The 20,572-nt window shown below is 37.5% G+C and overlaps 1 protein-coding gene across 4 annotated transcripts in view; it reads left to right on the top strand.

The window, feature by feature from the left end:
- PCMT1 (protein-L-isoaspartate (D-aspartate) O-methyltransferase) overlaps positions 1 to 19,768 on the top strand; it is a 32,485-nt gene extending 12,717 nt beyond the window's left edge. The window contains exons 3-8 of one of the 4 annotated variants that reach the window (XR_005818242.1): positions 74 to 105; positions 2,149 to 2,253; positions 5,669 to 5,789; positions 11,048 to 11,133; positions 11,980 to 12,148; positions 19,559 to 19,768. Coding sequence is in view for 2 of the 4 variants with exons in the window: in XM_040551711.1 (XP_040407645.1) it covers positions 74 to 105; positions 2,149 to 2,253; positions 5,669 to 5,789; positions 11,048 to 11,146; positions 11,992 to 12,158 (524 nt within the window). In the remaining 2 variants the exon portion in view is untranslated. Of the gene's footprint in view, positions 1 to 73; positions 106 to 2,148; positions 2,254 to 5,668; positions 5,790 to 11,047; positions 11,147 to 11,979; positions 12,357 to 19,558 lie in introns of those variants that run through there. The other 3 variants (XR_005818243.1, XM_040551710.1, XM_040551711.1) reach the window with 3 other exon arrangements.
- Positions 19,769 to 20,572: the final 804 nt, after the last annotated feature.

The following is a 20,572-nucleotide window of genomic DNA, read 5'->3' as shown; positions in this document are numbered from 1 at the left end:
CAGTCAAGATCAATGAAGATAGTGAGATTGCTGTCTGAATAATTATCAATTCTTCCATTTTCTTGTTTTACAGGTTTCCAAGCAACAATCAGTGCTCCACATATGGTAAGCCTTAAACTTACGTGAGTGGTGTTAGATGATTTTATAAAGATCCAAATGCTCCTGAAGTAAAATATTTATCCTAACAAATTTAACCAGCAGTTGATTGCAATGATGTGGTTGTGAACCACCTGATGGGAGGGTGTAGAGAAGATAGAGCCGGACTTCTCTTTCCTTGGAGGTGCACTGTGATATGAGGGGTAGTGGATGAAAAATGCAACATGGGAAATTCTGATTAGATTTTAGGGGGAAAAATCACATTGTGGGTAATCAAGTGTTGGAACAGGTTTCCCAGATTGTGGAAATTCTGTTCTTTGATATACAAACAAGCTGATTGGACAGGGCCCTGGGCAGCCTAATTTAACTCAACATTGAGTTGAGTGTTGGACCACAGGATTGCCAGAGATCTTTTGCAACCTAAATTACTCTGACTCTGTAACTTAAAGAACAATAAGAGTTCAGGAGTGGATAACAGTGATTTCTATGGTGTGGTGTTGCTGTAATGCCTTTAATCCTTTGGACAGGAGAAAATATACAATTGACTGAGATGTCATTTTTTTGGCCAAGTAATTGGAGACCAGAGCAATCATGGCTGAACATTAAGAGGGGACTTCAGTACATAAATACAGCACAGATGTAATTTTTCAGTTTGAGAAGAATGAATAGAAGCATATATTTTGTTCATGCAATGTTTGGCGAGTATCAAAACATATGGAGTAAAGAATGGTTTAAAGTGTTAGTAAAAGCTTGCTCCTCTTGACTAAAAACTACCAAGGTGGACTAGAGTGTTCCTACTCATGAATATTAAAAACTCAGTGTTTTTTGTAGAAATGTTAACAATTGTGTTCAAGGATATAAAGAGAGAAATACTGTGGCAAAGTGAGGAAAATAAGTTGCAAGGCCTCTCACCCCTCCAGGGGGTCAACAGCACTTCCTTGTGTAGCAGACTTGCTGAGGATGCACTCCACTCCTGCATCCAGATCACTGATAGAAATGTTGAACAGGACTGGCCCTAGAACTGAGCCCTGGGGAACACCGCTGGTGACTGGCCTGCCGGTTGTAGCCCCATTTACTACGACCCTTTGAGCTCCACCATTGAGCCAGTTCAGCACCCAGCACAGTGTGATCCTGTTTATCTCACAGTTGGATGATTCGTCCAGAAGGATGCTGTGAGGGACGGTATCAAAGGCCTTACTGAAATCCAGAAAGATTGTCCTCTGTCTTGCCTTCATCCAACACGTAAGGGTGACCTTATCATAGGAGGAAATTAAATTACTGCGGCAGGATCTTCCCTTCCCAAACCCATGTTGACTGTGCCTGATAAGTGCTTTGTTCTTTAACTGCCATTGAATATCCCTCAAGATAATCTTCTCCATAACTTCTTCAGGGACTGAGGTTAAACTGGCAAGTCTCAATAACAAATTGTTTTTTTAGCATGCGAAGTAAGCTTAGTTTGTATACTGGTCTGCCACGTAAGAAAACAAAACAGCTCAGGATGTCTCTGTAGGCTACTACATTTTCATATACAAATCTTTTTGTCTTTCTGCCTTTCTGATACAACTTTTTTCTTACTCTTTGATCCAACAAGTGTGCAGGTGGTACAAGAGGTAGTTTAACTACAACAGCCTTTTTCTTTCCTGTCTTCTTCCTAGCTACCATATTCCAATGTATATGGCACAATGATAAGCTGAATTCTCTATGGCCCATATCCACCAGAACAGTGAGAACCCCTAGACTTGAAGAGAATTGAATTGGTATATGGTGTCTCTCCCAGTAATTGTATCTAAACTGAGTGTGAGCTAGAAGCCTGAATGGTTGGATGATCATGTATCTGTATATAACAAACAAAAAGATGCTTTCTTGAAGTAAATGGAATAACAGCAATTATATAGCTAACTCTCCCCTGCCTTTTTTTGGTAATAAAAAGTAATTCTGAGGTTTCTTAGACTCTACGTTTTTCTGTGCATTGTCCAAAACCACTGAAGAAATGAACATGTGTAGGGTAAAGTTACATTTAAAATATTTTGACAATTTCTTTCCTTTCCTTAGCATGCATATGCTCTTGAACTTCTGTCTGATCAGTTACATGAAGGAGCCAAAGCACTTGATGTAGGTTCTGGAAGTGGAATCCTTACAGCATGCTTTTCACGAATGGTGAGAAATTTAGTTTAATCACTTAACCATCAGAACTGCTTGAATTAGAACATAACTGCTTTAAGGAGGGGGGAGAGGAATGCAGGCTTCTTACAGTGGGATGAAGTAGATTACACAGAATATAAACTACTCTCCTGAGTGTGACCAGTACCTATTTTTAATTATAGTTGATACTAGATGCTTGGGTCCAGTAAATCAACTGGTAGGGATGAAACTTGATGGAAGTATTTTCTTGATTACATTTTAATGGTTGCTGTATAACCTGAAGGAAGGATGTGTTTGTCTTCCCAGCGCAATTTTTACCTTATCTTATGTGTCTGTGTGTGTTCTCATTGTGATAATTGTCTTGTTTTTCTTCTATGATGAGTGCTTAATGAGACCTAAAAGAATCCCATTTCCATAGGTTAGTTATGGTTAGTTGTATGTGTATAGTCTTTGAAACTGTGTTTTTTCCTGTTACTATGTTGTGGCAGTATCAATGCAAGTACCCATTTAATCTTTTCTAAGTTAGTATTAATTTATATTCCTTTTACATCTTTTCCAAGTAACTTCATCTTGGGTTGTTCAGCTTGTGCATAAGGAATTCTCTGTGGTTCTACCCCATCTTACATCAAGGAAATAAAGATGGTTAAAGATGGTTAAATACTTTTAGCCTGTGATGGCTGTAACTACAGTGTTCTCCTACTTGTTTATGTAGTGGAATATAATCAGTTCTTCCTTCTCTGTTCCAGGTGTTTACCATTGCTTTATAACTAGCAGAGGCCTTCATTAAACTGCCATCTTGATATTGTTTTTTTTCGTTCTGAGAAGTTAATTCGGAATATGGTGGTGCATATGATAAATTATATGTTCTCTTTTGCTATTCAAATTTTACTGTTTTCAAGCATTGATCTATTGAGACTGCATTTCCTGTATTAAGACTTAAATAAGAATGTTTTTGACAGGACAATGCACTTGTAAGGATTTTAAAATACTGCCATATTAAAAAAAAAAATGTTGAAGTAAGTACACCAAACTGCAGTCCAGAGTAAATCTGAAAAGTTATTTTTTGAACTTTCCACCTGATATTTTTGATCTAACTTTGTAGTCAGTGATCAAGTGCTAGTGGCATGCACAGGAACTCCATCTATGGAGTGATAAACAAGTGATAAGATGTTTGTCAAAGTTGCATGTTATGTCATTAAAGTTACGAATGCATAGAAGAATTTCTATGTTAGATAAGGTGTGTGATGTGGTTGTGTGCTTTTTTCTTTTAAAATTATATAAGAAAAGTTGAAAGAAATGTGCAGAGAAGTCAGAATTATCACAAAAAGGAAATCTCTTTCTATCATTGCTAGGGTTAACCACGCTATCCTTTTATCACCGTATGAATGTCCAGTTTCTCTTCTGAATCCTGCCTAATTTTTCTCCTTAGTGGTATGCCACCAAACGCCTTACAGACACATGTTTACTGGAACATGGTGGATAAATGCTTTTGTTCTCTTTGGTAGTATGATTACTGTATAATGCAGATCTTGCTGCATCCACTTGAATGAGGATAAGACAGCTGAGTCAGCGCAGTATATACACTGTCTTCCTCTGTAAAGATCTTTCTAACGGTACCATCATTCCAGATAATGTCCTTTCTCAAGCTTTTGTTAGTCCTTTGCTACCAAAATCCAGTTGGGGCTGTGCTTACTGGACATGCTTCTCAGTCTACTTGAGATCTAGAATGATCATCAGGCATTTGTGGCACAAGTATTCGATTGCACATTGATGTCGTGGCAGCTTTACTCCTCTGATGATAATCTCATTTGTGGTACTTCTGGGAAGGCCTTATTTGCTTACACTAGCATGGTTGTTCTTTGTGGTAAACTGCTGTCACAAACTTAAGTTTATATGCTGCGTAGATAACTTTATTAGCTTTAAAAGGTTGATGGCAAACTAAACAAATTAAGTACTGGAACTATAAGGAGATTGGGGTATATTTCTATTCCAAACACACTATGGAGACCCCGACAGTTGTGCTACTTTGCTATTGCCTTGATGACATACACTTTGAAGTTCTAGGGCAATATACAGGGGTAATCTAGATCGATGAGGATTCAGAAAGAGCATAACAAACTGTGACATGCTGCTGGACGTGATGTTATTTTAAATCAGGCTACTTCAAGCTGTTGATCATTTTGCTAAATTTTGATTTCTGTGATATTGTCCTTTGCTGAAGGGAGTGCACTGGATCTCTTGCCAGCTTTTGGTACAGCTGACTGGCAGACATTCCTACAAATCTGTGGTTGTAGTGAAGATTTGCCCCATGTCTTGCTCTGTTTCAAAAGCTAGGCCAGTCTTGTTCCACTGGGGAGAGAGGGGGAGGGTGTAGTACTGGTTTTCCTATGTTTTTAACATAGGACTTGTCCATAATCAAACGGAACAAAATCCCCATCATACCAATAACCAGTTATTAACTTTTCATGTCTTAGCAAGATTAAAATGTAAGATACAGAAATATAACTGATGCGTTCAAATGTGGCCGTTAAAGGACAGAGTTATATGATAGCATGGACTGCCAGGAGGATATTATTTACTGTTTTCTTCTTTGAAGTGAATCCTGCTAAAGATGGTCAGATTTTAACATCTAGGTTCTTTTTTCTTCTCATTCAAAAACCGGATTTTATTTTTTTCTGGAAAAGAGACAAGTCCAGAAGAAATATGTATTATTGAGAAGTTTCTGTTAGTGTGATAGTCTGTAAAAGTATATTCAGTTTTGTAGGCCTTTTTCCCCTCAAGATACACAAATCTTTTGTGACCTTTTTTGAGTTATGGGTTTTCAAAAGTTCTCTTCTTCCTGTGGAAGAGAGCTGTGAATCTGAAAGATTCGTTGATATGAGAGAGAGGTGGAAAGTATTTTGTTGCTGACTGTTCACTATAGTACATGCTTCTGAAAGAATATCTTGACATATCTTAGAACAAAATGCATGACTTAACTATTTTCTTTGAAGTAAGGTCTTCTCTTAAAAAGAAAAACAAAAGTTTAATCTTTAAGTTTATTCAGAATGAAAAGTGATTAGTTCTAGTGTTTGTCCTTGAAGATTTTGCTTCCTGTTGGAGGTAATACAAATACTCATGATAGAATTTAATTTTTAAAAATTCAGAGCAAGAAGTCTCTACTAATAGTATAACTTAACTGAATCACTTCTTAAAAAAGATGAATATAACAAACATTTATAAATCTGTGCTGCCAAACTGTAATTGCTGGTTGCTTCTAGCAGTCAGAATGTGTAATTCTAAGCACTAGTTTTATTTACATTGGGAAGATACACTACCAGTTCTCTGCTTTTGTTTTATTTTAGAGAAACGGGCTCAGGAGATGGAAATACTGATTCTATAAATAAAGCAAAGCTAGCAGAAATTATTCAACTGTATATTTTTATTCCAGGTTGGTCCCAAAGGACAAGTTGTAGGAATTGATCATATCAAAGAACTAGTAGATGACTCAATAAATAATGTCAAAAAAGATGATCCCACATTGCTGTCTTCAGGAAGAGTGAAACTGATTGGTGAGCATCAGACTCTGATATACTTATTCATTACACTGATATTCTTTCTAGCAGCTGTTTGAAAATGACTGGAATTTGGATGTGAGTAAAAATTCTGATATAAGAAGTTAAACCAAAGAAAGAAGAGTAAATTAACTGAGGAAGGAAGAGCCAATTGAAAATCTAAAAATTCAAATCTTCCTTCAACATTTGAAAAATTTTATTGTTGCACGCTTTTGAGAATATGGCTTCTGATAATCTTAATATGTGCTCATTCCTATTATGGAAGCTCAACATGGAAGTGTTTTCTGGTGAAAATACTTCTCATGCTGAAGCTCTGTCGTGTTAAGTTTGCTTTTTAAAATTAGGCTTCAGCGCACAATGTTTCTTGAGTAAATGTATTGTCATCTAAATTTGAACACTTCAACAATGCCTTCATACTTCTGATATAGTAACTGAGAAAGCATCACTCAAAGAGTCAAGTGGGAAAAAATACTAATTGGCAATATGCATCTCTGAAGTTTCTCAATTGTTTTTAAAATTAACACTTTGTATTTTAGGCAATTGATTAATTGATGTCAAACTAGTTTAAATCAGCATTACTGGGAGGAAATAATGCTAAAATTATACAAGGACAATGAATTGTAAATATTACTTCTATGACTAAAGGAAAAAAGATGGCTTTTTTTTTTTTTCAGAAGATGCAGAGCTGGCAGGAGGAAAGCATTCCTTTCATTATCATTCTTTTGGTTAAGTTTAAAAAGAAGTTTAAGGTCTGGGTTATTTTGGGGCTGTTCTTACAAATGTACTTGGAAATACTATTATGGTTTGTGATAGTCAGCTCTTACTTCAGTTTCTCCCTTTTTGGTTCTTGGTCTTTTTTTTCCCCTAAAGGAGGGACTTTCTAAATCTTTTGAAATAAGCAGATCAACACGTGTACTTATAGAAATGTATAAAGTATAGTGACCGTCATCAAGAACACTTGTGCCTTAAATTTCTAGGAAAAGAAGTTGTAACTGAAACCGTTGGGGATTGAGAGAAGAAATAAGGGAATGAATTCTGTTGGTACTGTACAAGAGCAGTTTGGACTTCTGGTTACACCTGAAACAAACTCTGTTGCTCTTGGTAGTCTAGTATTCTAAGCAGATGTCATCATCTATATTATGTTTGACTGCGTAGCAGGATGACTAAGACTTCTGAATGGTTTTGTTGTGAGGTACATTTGAAAAAAAAATATGGAGGGAGGAGTAGCAGTTCTGTGAACTAGATGGAGTAGAATAACGTTTCAACTGTGCTGGATTCCTGGGAGCTCTTTGGAGTGGAATTAGAATTCAGACAGCTGTTTCAAACAAACAAAACCCTTGAAAACCCAGGGTGGTTTGGTGGTGGGAAATGTATAAGTTAAGACTAAGTCAGTTAGTTGCTGGCTTTTGACAAGTATGCTTGAAGCATTCTTGTTTGCTTTGTTAGACTTCGGATATGCCATAACTGCATTTCAGAAACGTCAGCTTTTATTTTGTTGGTTTTTTTCCAATTTCTAAGCAACACAGCTGCACCCAGAACTGGGCAATAGGTATCCTTAGGCCATGTTAGTTTGTGGAGTGTGGGTTGGTTTTTGTTTTGGATCGAGAGGGTTGTGAGGTAAATGTCTCAAATGTTTTCACTTGCCACACTTGGGTTCCCATGAGAGTATTTCTAGGGAGTACAGACTTTGATTCCTTCTGGATGAAACTAGACTGGGTTACGTGCTCTGAGAAGCCACCGAATAAGTTTGAAATGTTGATGGGTATTAAGCCAGTAAGACTAGGGCTAGATCATAAATCATTCTAAAATGCATATGTTGCACAGATGTATGTTGTACTTGTCTGTACAACAGTGCATCCGTTGTACAGATCTGCTCCTATTGTGCTGCACTTTTCTGATGCTGACATAGCCAGAGGGAATAAGGTAACACATCGCTCACTACTCACTCTAAAGAGGAGGCATACAGCGCAACTAGGATGTAAGTGACTATAAATGATACACTTGACTGCACTGAGGTGGATGTTCCAGTGGAACCCACTTTGGCAGGGGCAGAGAGATTAGGTCCCGGAATTACTGGAACCTCCATCTTCATTACTGGCAACAGTAATAAAAATTGACTTAGTGGAGTTGGTGACCCATAGCCATGGGTTCTTTTGAATCATTGATGGTTTTTGCTTGGCAGCCTCCAAGCTGTGGAGGAGGAGCTTGTGCTGGTCAGAATTTGCAATGTGAGGAAAGAAGGTGCTTTAAGGGGTTCCTCACCTACTGGGGAAGTGTGTTCTCTTCCACATCCAGCTTAAGGACTGTAAGAAGGTCCTTGCGGGGTCTTGTTTCAGGGCCTATTGTGAAAGATAACAAACTCCCTGATTTAAAGTATTTCAAAAATCTGTCCAGATCTTTCTGTACACTCTTGGATACTTAAGTATCTTGTTACTGTCAATGTGGCCCTCCCTGTCATTGAGGTCAAAGTTAAATCTGCCATGGACACCATGTATTTTCCCTGCTTTGTGAGTTGATAGAAAGCAAAAAGTTGATAAAGTTTCCGCTTCTGGCAGGAGTGCGGAATTTCTTTTGACTTGTTCAGCCTTTTAGTTAATCTGTAATAATAGCAGCTGCCCTTTAGAAGTCAAAGCTCAGTCCAAAGACAGGAAACCCCAAATAACTGTGTGTGTTGAGCAGAAGAGTATCTTCATTACCCTCTTTGCTCTTTCTTCCTGGCTGGTAACTGGGATTTCTGCACTCACTGAACTTCTGCACTCACTGAATATGAATTTATAGATGGCTTAATATCATGCACATCTCTTGTTCCTAAAGAACTCTAGGTAGAGCTTTGTGTAAAACCTAAGTTGTCCTGAGCTTCCTGTTGGTTTGGTATAAATCCTGTGGATATCATATTCACAATCACCATCTTTCAAAACTTAACTCAGGGTCTAGTCTCTCTTGTAACATACTTCAGTGGTTGAGGACTTTAATATTAAACTTTATTTTCCTTTGCATTCCGTGATAATTTGATAGTTTGGGGTGTCAGATTGTGGTGGGTTCACAGCTGCTGTCTGGCAGATGCCCACCCAGCCTCTCTTTTGTTCCCCATCCTCAACGGGACGGGGAAAAAAAAGATGAAAGCTCATGGGGTAAGACAAAGACGGAGATCACTTATCGGTTACTGTCACAGGCAAGGCAAACTATTTGGGGAAAATTAATTTATTGCTAATTAAAAATAAGATAGGACAGTGAGAAACAAAAACTATAACACCTTTCCCCTCCCAACATCTGCTACCAAAACCTTGCCACATAAACCCCATACACAGTTTTATTCCAAGCTACCAAAACTAAGACCTTTGGAAATTTTATTGCCTGTCTTTCAAAGGAACCTACAGTTTCTGCAGTCAAAAGTTTGCAGATGCAGAATCAAGGTGACTTTTTTTGCCTGATTCTATCTATCCAAGGCTTGTATTTGACAAGTAGATTTCCATAAGCGTACCCAGAGGTTGCAATTGTTTTGGACACCTCAGGGTTCTGGATTTTTTTCCCTTGTGTAATCTCCATTCTGCTTTTTTGGGAATGCTGAGCGTGAGACTGGCTACTTTATGTAGGTCCTAATATTTGTCTCATGCATGAGTAACTGTCAGTACTGATACTTAATTTATTTGAGTTTTGAATGGCACGATTAGCTTTGTTCCATTGAGTTTAATTTTTCATCTACCCCATAATAGGCCTCTCAATCTCTTTCCTCGTGTCAGCCTTTTCTGAGGACATGCTAATAAAAGCAATAGGCTCACTGTGAGAATTAGGACATGCAGCACATGAGCAGATTTGTATGGTTTTCTGCTTTATATTTTTATGGCAGGTACTTATGTGACCAAAAGAGGATGCTGGACTTTGAACATTTAGTTTTTCAGTTTGAGTTTAGGTGCAACTGTAACCTAGACAATCTAAAAGTTTGTATGTCTCAACTTTCAGAATTGCTGTTTTCATATACAGAAGATCTTTGCATTTGATTGATCAGGTTGGAAGCTGAAGCAGTTGAAATAGGGTGAAAAACCTTCCCTGCTTCCATTTTTGGTTTACAGACTAATAAAGAGATTGACTCCTTTGGCCCTTGTTGAAAGTAGTCCTACATATTTAAGGTTTTAGCACTGAAAACAACTTAGTCTGTGATGCGTGTCCCATTCACCCGTGTTGATGGCTACGTTGTTGTCTTGCCCTTCCCAGATTGTGACTAGAAAACTTGGGTCGCTTTTTTGGAAGTGGTTTTGAGGCGCTCAGTACCTGCTGAAATAAATTATTTTTGTCTTGCTCACTTTTTGCCATCAATCAAAAGGTTATGTTTTTGTAGTTGTTTTGTTCTGTTTTTAATTCCATTTGTCAGAACGGCCAGTGTGGTTGCCTTTCTACTGACCCTGGTGTCTTGACCCACATAAATCCTTGATAGCATAATCTCAATGGCTTTACCTTTAAAACCATCCAGTGAGAAGTCCAAGGTCTCTGCCATCTTTCAGACTCACCCCAGTCTTACCTTGTTCTGTTTCAAAACATAGATGATGAGTAGCTCTCACAATAACTTTACCTCTTCCATTTACATGAGACTTCTGGGTAGAGAATGGCCTTTTAATATTAAGGCAGAGTGCAGCTATGCACCTTTCTCTGCTTCTTGTTGCTGCAAGCTTCTGTCATCTTCAAACACCAACTGATACTAAATCAGGGTAATGAAGTGTGGGCTTCATTCCAACTTGTAGTGCAGTTTTAAGTGTATAGTCTGTGTGAATGCTTGCTGTGTCCTTTCCTCCTCACTCCTTTGGAGTGTTCTGATACGTACTTTTGAGATTTAATGCCATAGACCTATGATTTGCATTATATTTAGGAAGGGTGTGAGTGAACGCAAGGCAGAGCATAGTTTCTTAGGAGGGTGAGTGGGTGGAATTCACCTGCATTGGAATGATAGGGCACATAAATGCTTAGTTATCTCTTCTGGGTGGACGACGTGTCTCAACTTTCATTATAAATCCATGCTTTCTGATTTCAGGTGCTTTGGTAGTATTTCTGATATATTTTATGTATTTTGTAAGTGTGTGTGTATAAATATTTTTGTTGCATCTATTTTATAATTGCATTCATATTTTTGAACTGACTTTATCATGTTACTAAGGCTCAGCAACATTTTAGTTGAAATCTGAGCATAGCCTTTCATTTATGATAGGTTATCTTTTTTTCTCCACTGAGAAAAGGTTTAAAAAGTTTTTTGTTTTTTTTCCCAGTGGGAGATGGAAGAATGGGATATGCAGAAGAAGCTCCCTATGATGCGATTCATGTAGGAGCTGCAGCACCAGTTGTGCCCCAAGCAGTAAGCCATTTATGTTTTGTGTGTGTGATTCAGTAATCTGTTAGCTGTAAAGAAATTTTATATACATGTACATGTAAGGTACTTTGCAGACTTGCACTGCTAGTGTCAGTGGGCAGGGTGGTGTTAGTGTAGGGTGTGGCTTTTTGTTTCTGCTGTATTGGACTTCCTGTTGGCTTGCAGAAGTTGCATGTTCTAATGACTTTTCTGAAAACGTACTTTAAAATGACTCGTGTACAACTTGTATTACCACTGTGAGCTGGAGTATTTTCAGAAAAGTCATTAGAACATGCAACTTTTGCAAGTATTTTTGTAGCTTTCAGAGTGAATGCAATGCACTTGTTGCTAGAGAGACTGAAGAGAAACTAGGAACTCTGGAGTATGTATGCATGAAGTAAATTACCATTCTTGCAGATAAGCTTTTTTCTCTTTTTTTCACCGAGTGAATGGAAAAGAAATATATTTAAATGCTATCTGATGTGGCATGATCTTGGCATGCTAAGTACCAGCTATTTTTAAAAAATCTTAATTTTAATGAGGATAGTGAAGGACTAGAGGTTCGAGGTGTAGAAATTAAAGGTGCAACCCACCCAGTTAATCCAACTGCTATTTTACCTTCTTTTGGAAGTACATGAAATTATTGTGAATTTTTCTGTAATACTAATTGTTATACTATCTTGTTGTGGTACTCTCATTTTCAGTGTGTATTTTATTTTTCCTAATTGAAGTAATTACCTACTGCATAGTAATACATAAAGCACGGCGAAGCTGTTCATGTAATGTAACAAACTTTGGATCCAGTCTCTCTGAAGCGGATGGTTACACTCTAACTTCTGTGTTGTGTTCTAGCTTATAGATCAGTTAAACCTGGCGGAAGATTGATATTACCGGTTGGTCCTGCAGGGGGAAACCAGATGCTTGAACAGTATGACAAACTAGAAGATGGCAGTGTCAAAATGAAGCCTCTGATGGGAGTGATATATGTGCCTTTAACAGATAAAGAGAAGCAGTGGTCCAGGTGGAAGTGATTTTCTGTTCCACTTACTTCTTCCACACACACGCAAGGTGAAAGGGTGTGAATTTTAAGCAGATAGACTGCAAGGCCTGCCTTTGCTGCTGTCATTGCTTTCTGCTCCTCCATACCATGACAAGTGACTCAGTCTGCATTACTACATCACCAAGAGGAGGTTATGCTAAGTTTGAGTTAAATTAAAAGCAGAAGAAAAATATTGCATGGGTTGCACTTTGTCTCTTTTGGACTCGTGTTTTCTTTAGTCTTGGCGTGTTGAAGTGTTTTTTTCTTTTTAAACACAGTATTTTCTAAATCTAAACTTCCCTTTTAGTGAGCTTTGTATAAGTAGCTTGCCAAATAATTAGGTTAAAGTGTAAAATACTACTTCAGAATAAGTATTGTCATGTCCTATAAGTTAGTGGTAATTTTCTGTTCATTTCTTATTTTTCTGAGATGTCACAAATGAAGAAAAATGTGTGTAAAATCCTGAAGGGGCAATATAGATAATCTTCCTAGCACTTTTCCTTCAGCTTCCAAGTAGCAGAAAGTGGAGAAGTTAATCCCTTCTTCCATAAAGTACAAATGCGGTTGAGTAGTGTTTAGAAAACTTCCTCAAACATGTTAATAAGTCTGTCGCCTGCCTTTGGGGACATATTTGTGTTCTACAACACAGCACACGCTGAAGGCCTTTCTAGAGGTAGTAAACGTTCCAATTTGCTGACTTGAATGGCCACTAACACAGAGGTAGCACAGCTGTCAGCTTAAACCATACTAGGCATTGGTATGGAAATGAACAAAGCAGCAGTCCTGTTTTGCTTCCTGCCAGAAAATGCTTGTGAACATGCTGGCTGTTTTAATGGCGTGCATAGATCTGTGGTGAGCTCTGAAAACAGCTTTTGAGCTTTATATCCCTTAAATTTTTTTCTTGTCTTCTTCTGGATATTCTGGAGGGTAGCTTGTGATTTGGTTCTGTGAACATTTAAAGTTATCAAAAAGTCCGTAAAAAGAACAAATAAAGCAGTTGATATTACTGCTGCCTATTGAAACCTCACTTCAGTGTTGTTGGCTTCCTGCATAGTGACCATGTACAATTTCCTTCTAGAACACCTTTTACTGAGTTACTGCTTAGTTCAGAGCTTGTGAAGCATGCTTGCTATTCAGATGTTTTGTAGGTTGTGTAAATTAATACTTTGTCCTTGAATATTGTCAGTATTCTCTCAGCGTGGTACTCGGGGACTTCCTGCCACAGCGTAAGGCTCTGGATGTCTTGCTTTGTGGTCATTTTTGTTCTCTGGCAAATGTGGTAGACTTTATTCAGATCTAGAATCCATGCTTTAAAAAATAGTATTTTTTTTTGAGCCTTCTCTTTTTCTAGAGTTGTAAAACATTTTTCTGCCTTTCTATCTGACTTAATTATAGTAGCAGCTGTTTTCGATAGCAGCAATATGTGTTTTTACAAATAGTGTTGATTGAAGTGGAATGAGTGATTATCCCATACTGCTAGTGATGGCGGTGTAGTGTATTTAGGAGCAGAACTCTAAGGTCTTTGCATTTCACCTGTGCAGTTTTGTACTCTTTTCTCTACCAGTGGAGGAAAAGGTAATATATTCTTCGGGCTTTCTTCAGTCATGAGTGTTGTTTTTGTTGTTGGCTTTCATTTTCCTTCCCCACAGATTTTCTTACAAGTTTCTGATCTGTTCTGAAATACTTTATAATTTTATTCTCTTTATTTAAGTATTAAGAATATATATTGGTGTTATCAGAAAGGATAAGCTTAGCCTGAAGTATGACCTTGATCACTATGGTGGCATAGAGACCATTTCTGCCTACGTACGTTTAATTTGCTTCAGACTTGGAAATCTCTGTTAAAGGCCATCTCTGAAGTCCACTTCTTGTAATGTCTCTTTGTTGTTAAATTGTCCTTTTGTCTGAAGAAAACTCTCATTCCTTTCCTAAGGATAACTGCCACTGTATTGTGGTCATTACAGGAGGTGGTTACCTCTGTCTCTTTTTTGTTATTTTTCCGTATTGGTGTGTCCAAAGTGTACGGCCAGCCAACTGCTGCTAAGGAAACTATTTATCATTCAGCATTTGCTATCTGTGCTGCCATCAAAGGTAATACAGGTATTCTTTTCTGGGCTTCTTAGATTTAACTTTATCTTTCCTAAACTGTTGGAGACCTGTGAGTGGAATTCAGTGAGAGACTCTTCTGAAAGAGCCTATTTAGGTTTCTTTGTAATAAAGAGCTGTTAGTATACAAGAGGCTCAGTGGCTGTAAATACAAAATTAATTGGATTTGAATGGTCACTGTGCTTACCTTCGTTCTCTTAGTTAACATCACATTAAGCGAGTTCACTCCTAACACGGGGAGCTCTTTCATCGTGTTCAGAACATCATGTTTGGTGTTCCTTCACAAAATAGCCTAAAATTGGCCACTAAAATGACCAGCATTTTCCTAGGCTAGAAGACCTTCCATTTGGCAAGAAAAAAACCACTTAAAGAAAGCAAGCAACTCTGGCCGTGCACATATTGGAGTAATTTGGAGAGATGTCTGCAGGTGCTGTTTACAGAGCAGCACAGCAGCATCTGAGACTGTTGCCAGCCAGTACCAGGGATATAAGAAATCATTACTCTTGTGTTTTTTCTCCTGCTTAGGGTAACTTAAATATGATTTCTCAGACTCTACATTTTTTTTCTCTGAAAGCCTTTGAAAACAATTAATTGGGTCAAATGGACTATACTCAAGTTAATTATACATAGATGATACGAAAACAGAATCTGGTTTAGTAAGTGGAATAAAATACAGAATTCTAACTCTGAGGAAGCTATAAACAAATTGTTCAGTCCTGCTATATCCATAATACTGTGTTTATCTCTAAGTGGTATTTGAAGTCAAACCTACCTTCAGATACTTTGCATCGTTCTTCATTATGTAAAGATGGAGCTAATAGCAAAAGAAAATGTGGACTAGATGGAAGGAAAAGACTCATTGGATTTTGAATAAATCATGTGTTAATATATAATTTTATGTGAATATTGTTGGGTTTCTTTAAATTTAGTCCATAGTTCTCCGGTTTTGATTCAGCTGTAGTAGTATTTTTAAGCTCCAAATATAAGTGGGAGTCTTTTCAAATGTGACTCCACGGGACGTGTGGAAGTGGACTGTATGCAGGAGCCCAATCTCTAGAGTGTGGTACAACAGAAAATGCATTCTTGTACTGCTGTTACAGTAGTAGGGGCCTGCTTATGTGATTATGCAGGTAAGGATGTTTATCTTTTCACATAGAACTTCCCAATTCTTAGTTATCAGTTAAAAATAAAATGGAGAAGACCTCTCAGGCTTCACAGTTCAGAACACAGCTTATTGGCTACCTTATTGGCAGTTCTTGCCTAAATTAGGATCTCTCTGGTGTTACTTCTCTGTGAGAGTTAACTTATTGCCTATATGTAAAGACATTTTATAGAGAATAACAGTGTAGGAAAGGCTTAGTAAGAAGTACCTATTGCAATTTTATTCACGTTTTTTTTAAACTTAAAATATTCATTAATAGAAATGATTTAGAAATGTCAAGCTAAATTCATATTTAATCCTATACAAAATAACAGGATAACTTTTCTGAGCAAAAACTACAGTGACTAAACTGGGACTGGTACTGAATGCCACATTCTTCACATACGTCGTTAAGCACCTTTTTGGAAAAAGTTATTTGATAGGAAATATTTTTAAAGGTTTTTGCTTAGAAACCCTTATTAAATGTTTCAACCTGATGAACTAGTTGTCTAAATTCAATTGAAATTAGAAGCAGTTGATTGACTATAGTTCCTTAGACTATGTAGACTAATGGTTATGGCTAAAGTTTTTATTTTATCTCTGTAAGAGAAACCTGAAATAAATATTGGATAAATTTAAAATTGATTCATTATGCAAAAAAAAAAAGAAAAAGTGTATGTTGACACTGGTATAAAAGGCTGCAGAGAAAATTACTTTTAGTTGTCATTTCAACCTACTCTGAGATTGATCGTAGCATATAATAAATACTTCGTAACAGCATATTTCCAGATGAAAATGCTACAGGTGTAAATACTGGTCTATTTAAATATGGAAAAATAATTGGCTGCTGAAACATTGGTGCTCTACTGAGGTTCAGAGTGTAGCCAAATACAGATACTAGAAACTAGATACTAGAAATATAGTATCATTAATGACAGCATATATTTAATAGATGAAAAATATGTCAAAAAGGGAAAAAAACAGATGGTGTTCAATTGAAAAAATGAAGTGGATCAAAGAGAATGAGTTACAGACTCCAGGTAAATTTATGTATTTGTTCAAATACTACACTTGAATGCCTTCTAACACAGAGGTTGGAGATGTATCACAAAATGTAATTATTTACACGTTTCCCAAACTTCTGTTACTACTTATTGTTGATATTTTTGATCTTTTTTTTTCCATAATGAACTCTGGCATTTACCTGATATCTACATATTAGATTTTTCTGAGCCTCTTTCTTAGATTCCTACTGGATACTCCCAATGGGAAATCTGAAATACTCTTGTGTGTATTTTCCCCCTACCTGCAGGTCACTTTTTAAAGCTTTTTAAAATTTATTTTTAGAATAGTATTTTTGAGCTGGTGACTTCTGAAATTTTGCATCGAGTTTAGAAAACAGCTTTGCCTGAATTTACAGTACTAAGCGAGAGATTCTCTTGCTAGAATTCCAGGGGGCTAAGAAGGACTACTGTGATGACTTAAAACCTAAATATACATATAGCTTACGAAGCAAGAGCTGGTAAGCAGATTGGAGGGAGCGCATAAATGAAGGTGGAGGGAAATTACATGAGCGGTGTGAGAATCATAGCCAATAGTCCTGGCCTATTGGGAGGGGAGGAAAAAACACAGACTAATCAGTAGATCTTTCCTATGGCTCTAGAAGACAACAGGTTATTTCCACCAAGGAAATAGCAGTTATCTTTTAAGTCTCTAAGTTTTTTAGCAGCGTAGGTCTTTTGCCACTGGGAGGGTCGGCTAGGAAGTATTTTGACTTGTAGCAGTGAGAATGCTCTTGAAGCCTGATACATTTCGTATCTTGGTAGCTTCTGATTCATACAGCTGATGTTAAGATCAATCAATACAATGTGTATTCAAGTCTGTTAGCTGTTCACATTAGGTGGAAAGCTGAGAAGTGTTACCTGCCTGAAGATCTAAAACTTCTTTAGATTTTTAAAAATGTATGTATATAATCCAGTAGTACACATATGAGCAGTTTCTCACAGCAGTAGAAAATAAACACTACATAATTTTAACACGAACATAGTGGATGGTTTCGGGCTGACATGCTGTTAGATTCAGAAGCAGTGAAGACTGAGTGAAAAGTCTCTTGAGGGAAGCTGATCCCTCTAATGCAGTGATGTTTGAATAAACAACGTGAAAAAAATCTCTATTTTGAAAGTGACAACTGAGATATACTTAACTATTTTGTCAGCAATAGCTTAAGCAGTGCAAAATACAAACAGTTAAAACACTGGTGTGTTAGTATGCTCGCTTGGGTTCTAAGTACAAATACCGTTTTGTAAAAGAAAAAAAACTTCAAATGCATTAAGTGAGCTAGCAACGTGTAAAAACCTTGCCAAAGTTTGTTGATGGGTAGAGTTGCCATGTTTAATAGTTTCAGAGTAAATATAGATTTTTTTCCTTATGTTTTTAATTTATTAAGGGTCTAGCTTGGGTGTAAAGGATTAAGAATTGTTTGTCACAGTAAAAGACCAGGCTTTTACAAAGCTGAGAGAGTATATGGTGTAGGATTCAGGATGCAAACCACATCCTCAATTAGGCATATGAGGCTGATCCAGCAATAACAGTAGTCGTTATTTACGTACGCTAACGGGTGCCGCAGCTCCTGGAAGCATTAAGGAAGAATGAAGTAAGTAGCCAAATTCACCTGCACTACATTTTAAACTGAGTATCAGATGTTCATTTATTTTCATCAGTTTAAAGTAAACAAATACCTCTTCCCTGAACCAGGCAAATAAGGAGAACTTCCAAACGTTTGGCTACAAACAGATTTTTCTTTACCCTCGCCAAGATTTTTTTTCCCTTTTGCTTTTTTCTCTAACTTCTGCAACAGTGAATCTCTATTATTAGTACCTCTCTACTAAAAGGCAGTGCAAAGTGCAAAGAATGCAAATATTTGTGGCTAACAAATCCTAAGGTTTGTGTTCCAGCTGTAGCAGCTAGAGTTAGTCATTCAAGCACTACTTGCAACAACCGTTTTGGTTGCTTTTAAAACCCTGCGCATGCTGCCATTCCATGCTGCGTGAAACCAGAAGGATAACGCCTTCGGAAAGTTAAAGCTTTTGCTTGTGTGCATGTGGCACTGTATCTTTGTGGTTAGTTTGCATGATATACCAGCTGGAAATGCTAGCGGGGATTGAGCCAGCAATCACATTAAGGAAGTTTTTCTTAATTCAGACAGTGTTTGCTTTGGCTAATGAGGGTGATGCATCTACCGAAAGAAAAATTGGAGCAAACTCTTTGTCGGTTTATAGATCACTTGTGCCTTGTGGGAGGAGGGGAAGGGGAAAAAAAAAAGCAAACACTTCTGTTTGAGTTTTCCAACATTCATAGTGTCACAGCTTTCAGATTTGATGGACATTTGGTGTTAAAGTTAATGCTTTAGAAATATTTAAACAAATCACTAATACAAGATGATTTCACTGTTGGAATATGGGTTCTGTAGATTTCCTGTTTCAACATGTTTTAGATGATGTGTAGGGAAAAAAAAGCCTACATTTTCTAGAGGCCTCACAGTGATTTAGAGAGACTTGTTGATGCGTCCTTTCTCCTCCTTTGGCTCTAACAGCCCCTCACTCCCCTTTTCCAAAACATAGTCCTGATTTAGCATACAGGTCCTTCAGGAGCTAATAGAGTTCCTCTGCAAAATAAATGAAATAGTTGGTGCAGACTTCATGGCGTTGGTGTGAGGCGTTCCTAGCTTTCTTGAGAGACGGCAGCTGAGGTTAAGCTTGCTTTTTTGACAGCTACTGGGCATGTGTTTTTGCCAATACTCTTGTCTAGTGAGCTGGCTCAGCTTCTTGCCAGCAGAGTCTGGATGACAAATAGCTGTGTAACTTTACAAAGTTACTGGTTTTGGTGGTGTTGGGGATGTTCATTTAGGTAAATGATCCATTAAATGTGAAAGAGGAGGGACCCATATTTCACAACGCATCACATAATAGTATGAGACAATATGGGATTGCTGTTGCTTTTCCTTTTTAATTAAATGCTTGACGAGATTTCTGAAGTTTTGCTGATGTGTTTGAACACTTAAATGTATTCTGATACAGTATCAAAACTTATCAAATATGCTTTCCAGAGGGAGAAGAATCATAACTGCATGTGTTTTCTTTCTGCAGGGATGAATTGTAAAAGCTACATCATCTTGACCCAAACATAGTGTTACAGTGGACTGCTCATCTCCAGTTCTAAAAGCTTTTTGAAAACCAACAGCATTGCAGCTTGTTTTGGACTTCGTTATACTGTTGTTATCAGCATGGAAAAGCGTGGTGTTTGTTTTATTTTCTTAGATGCTCAAGGCAAATCTGATAAAGACATGGTGGAAAGTTTTATGTGGGCACTGTTTTATTTAACATGCCTTTATTTTACTTTCATCTGTCGAAAGCGGATTTCTGCAGAGCTGCAGATGAAGACCTATAGCTTGTGAACTCTAATTTTGATGGGGGTACTTGAACACTCACTTCTCTTGGCTCCTGTGTCCCTTGGTAAAACTGCTTCTGTGCACCTTACGACACTACATAGGTAATATCAGGTTTTCTGTGTTCCAATGTCTGCTAGATGCTACTAAAAGGAGATGAACTTCCTTTTTAAGCTTTTGACATGGTGTCATAGACTAGCATGTAGTAGATACAATCAGCTGCTTTACTACCTTAAAACCAGGCATTTGTAAATATTAAACTTCAAGACATCAGAGGTGGCCACTCTTACTAAATATTGCTGTTCGGCGTAAGACATTGTTTTCCCTTCCCTTCTCCATTAACTAATGGAGTCTTGAAACTCTGGTTTGGTTTGTAGCTGGCTGCTGATACAATACACCTAAATTCAAGTCCATAAATATGATGCAAGCTCCATCCAAATCACTGGGGTAATTAACGTAAAAAGCAGAAAGGAGGTTGTGCTTGTGTGGAGGATTAGGGTCAGCATGTGGTAGACATACAGATCTTTAGGTTCTTTAAAGATAGGAGATAAAAAAAATGAATGTTTAGTTGGTCCTAAGTGAAAGTTGCTTTTGACAAAGCCACCTGCTGTATTTACGTTCTCCTTTTTCTGTGGGCACCCAGGAAGAAATCTGGGTTCTTAGAAAGCGAACTCTTTACTGTTATACAATGCAAATGTGATACATGCAGGAGGAG

This window comes from Cygnus olor, chromosome 3 (assembly GCF_009769625.2).
Source record: "Cygnus olor isolate bCygOlo1 chromosome 3, bCygOlo1.pri.v2, whole genome shotgun sequence".
In the NCBI taxonomy this organism is placed as follows: Eukaryota; Metazoa; Chordata; class Aves; order Anseriformes; family Anatidae; genus Cygnus; species Cygnus olor.
Note: the sequence above shows the minus strand (reverse complement) of the source record. Positions and strands in the feature narration are given on the sequence as shown.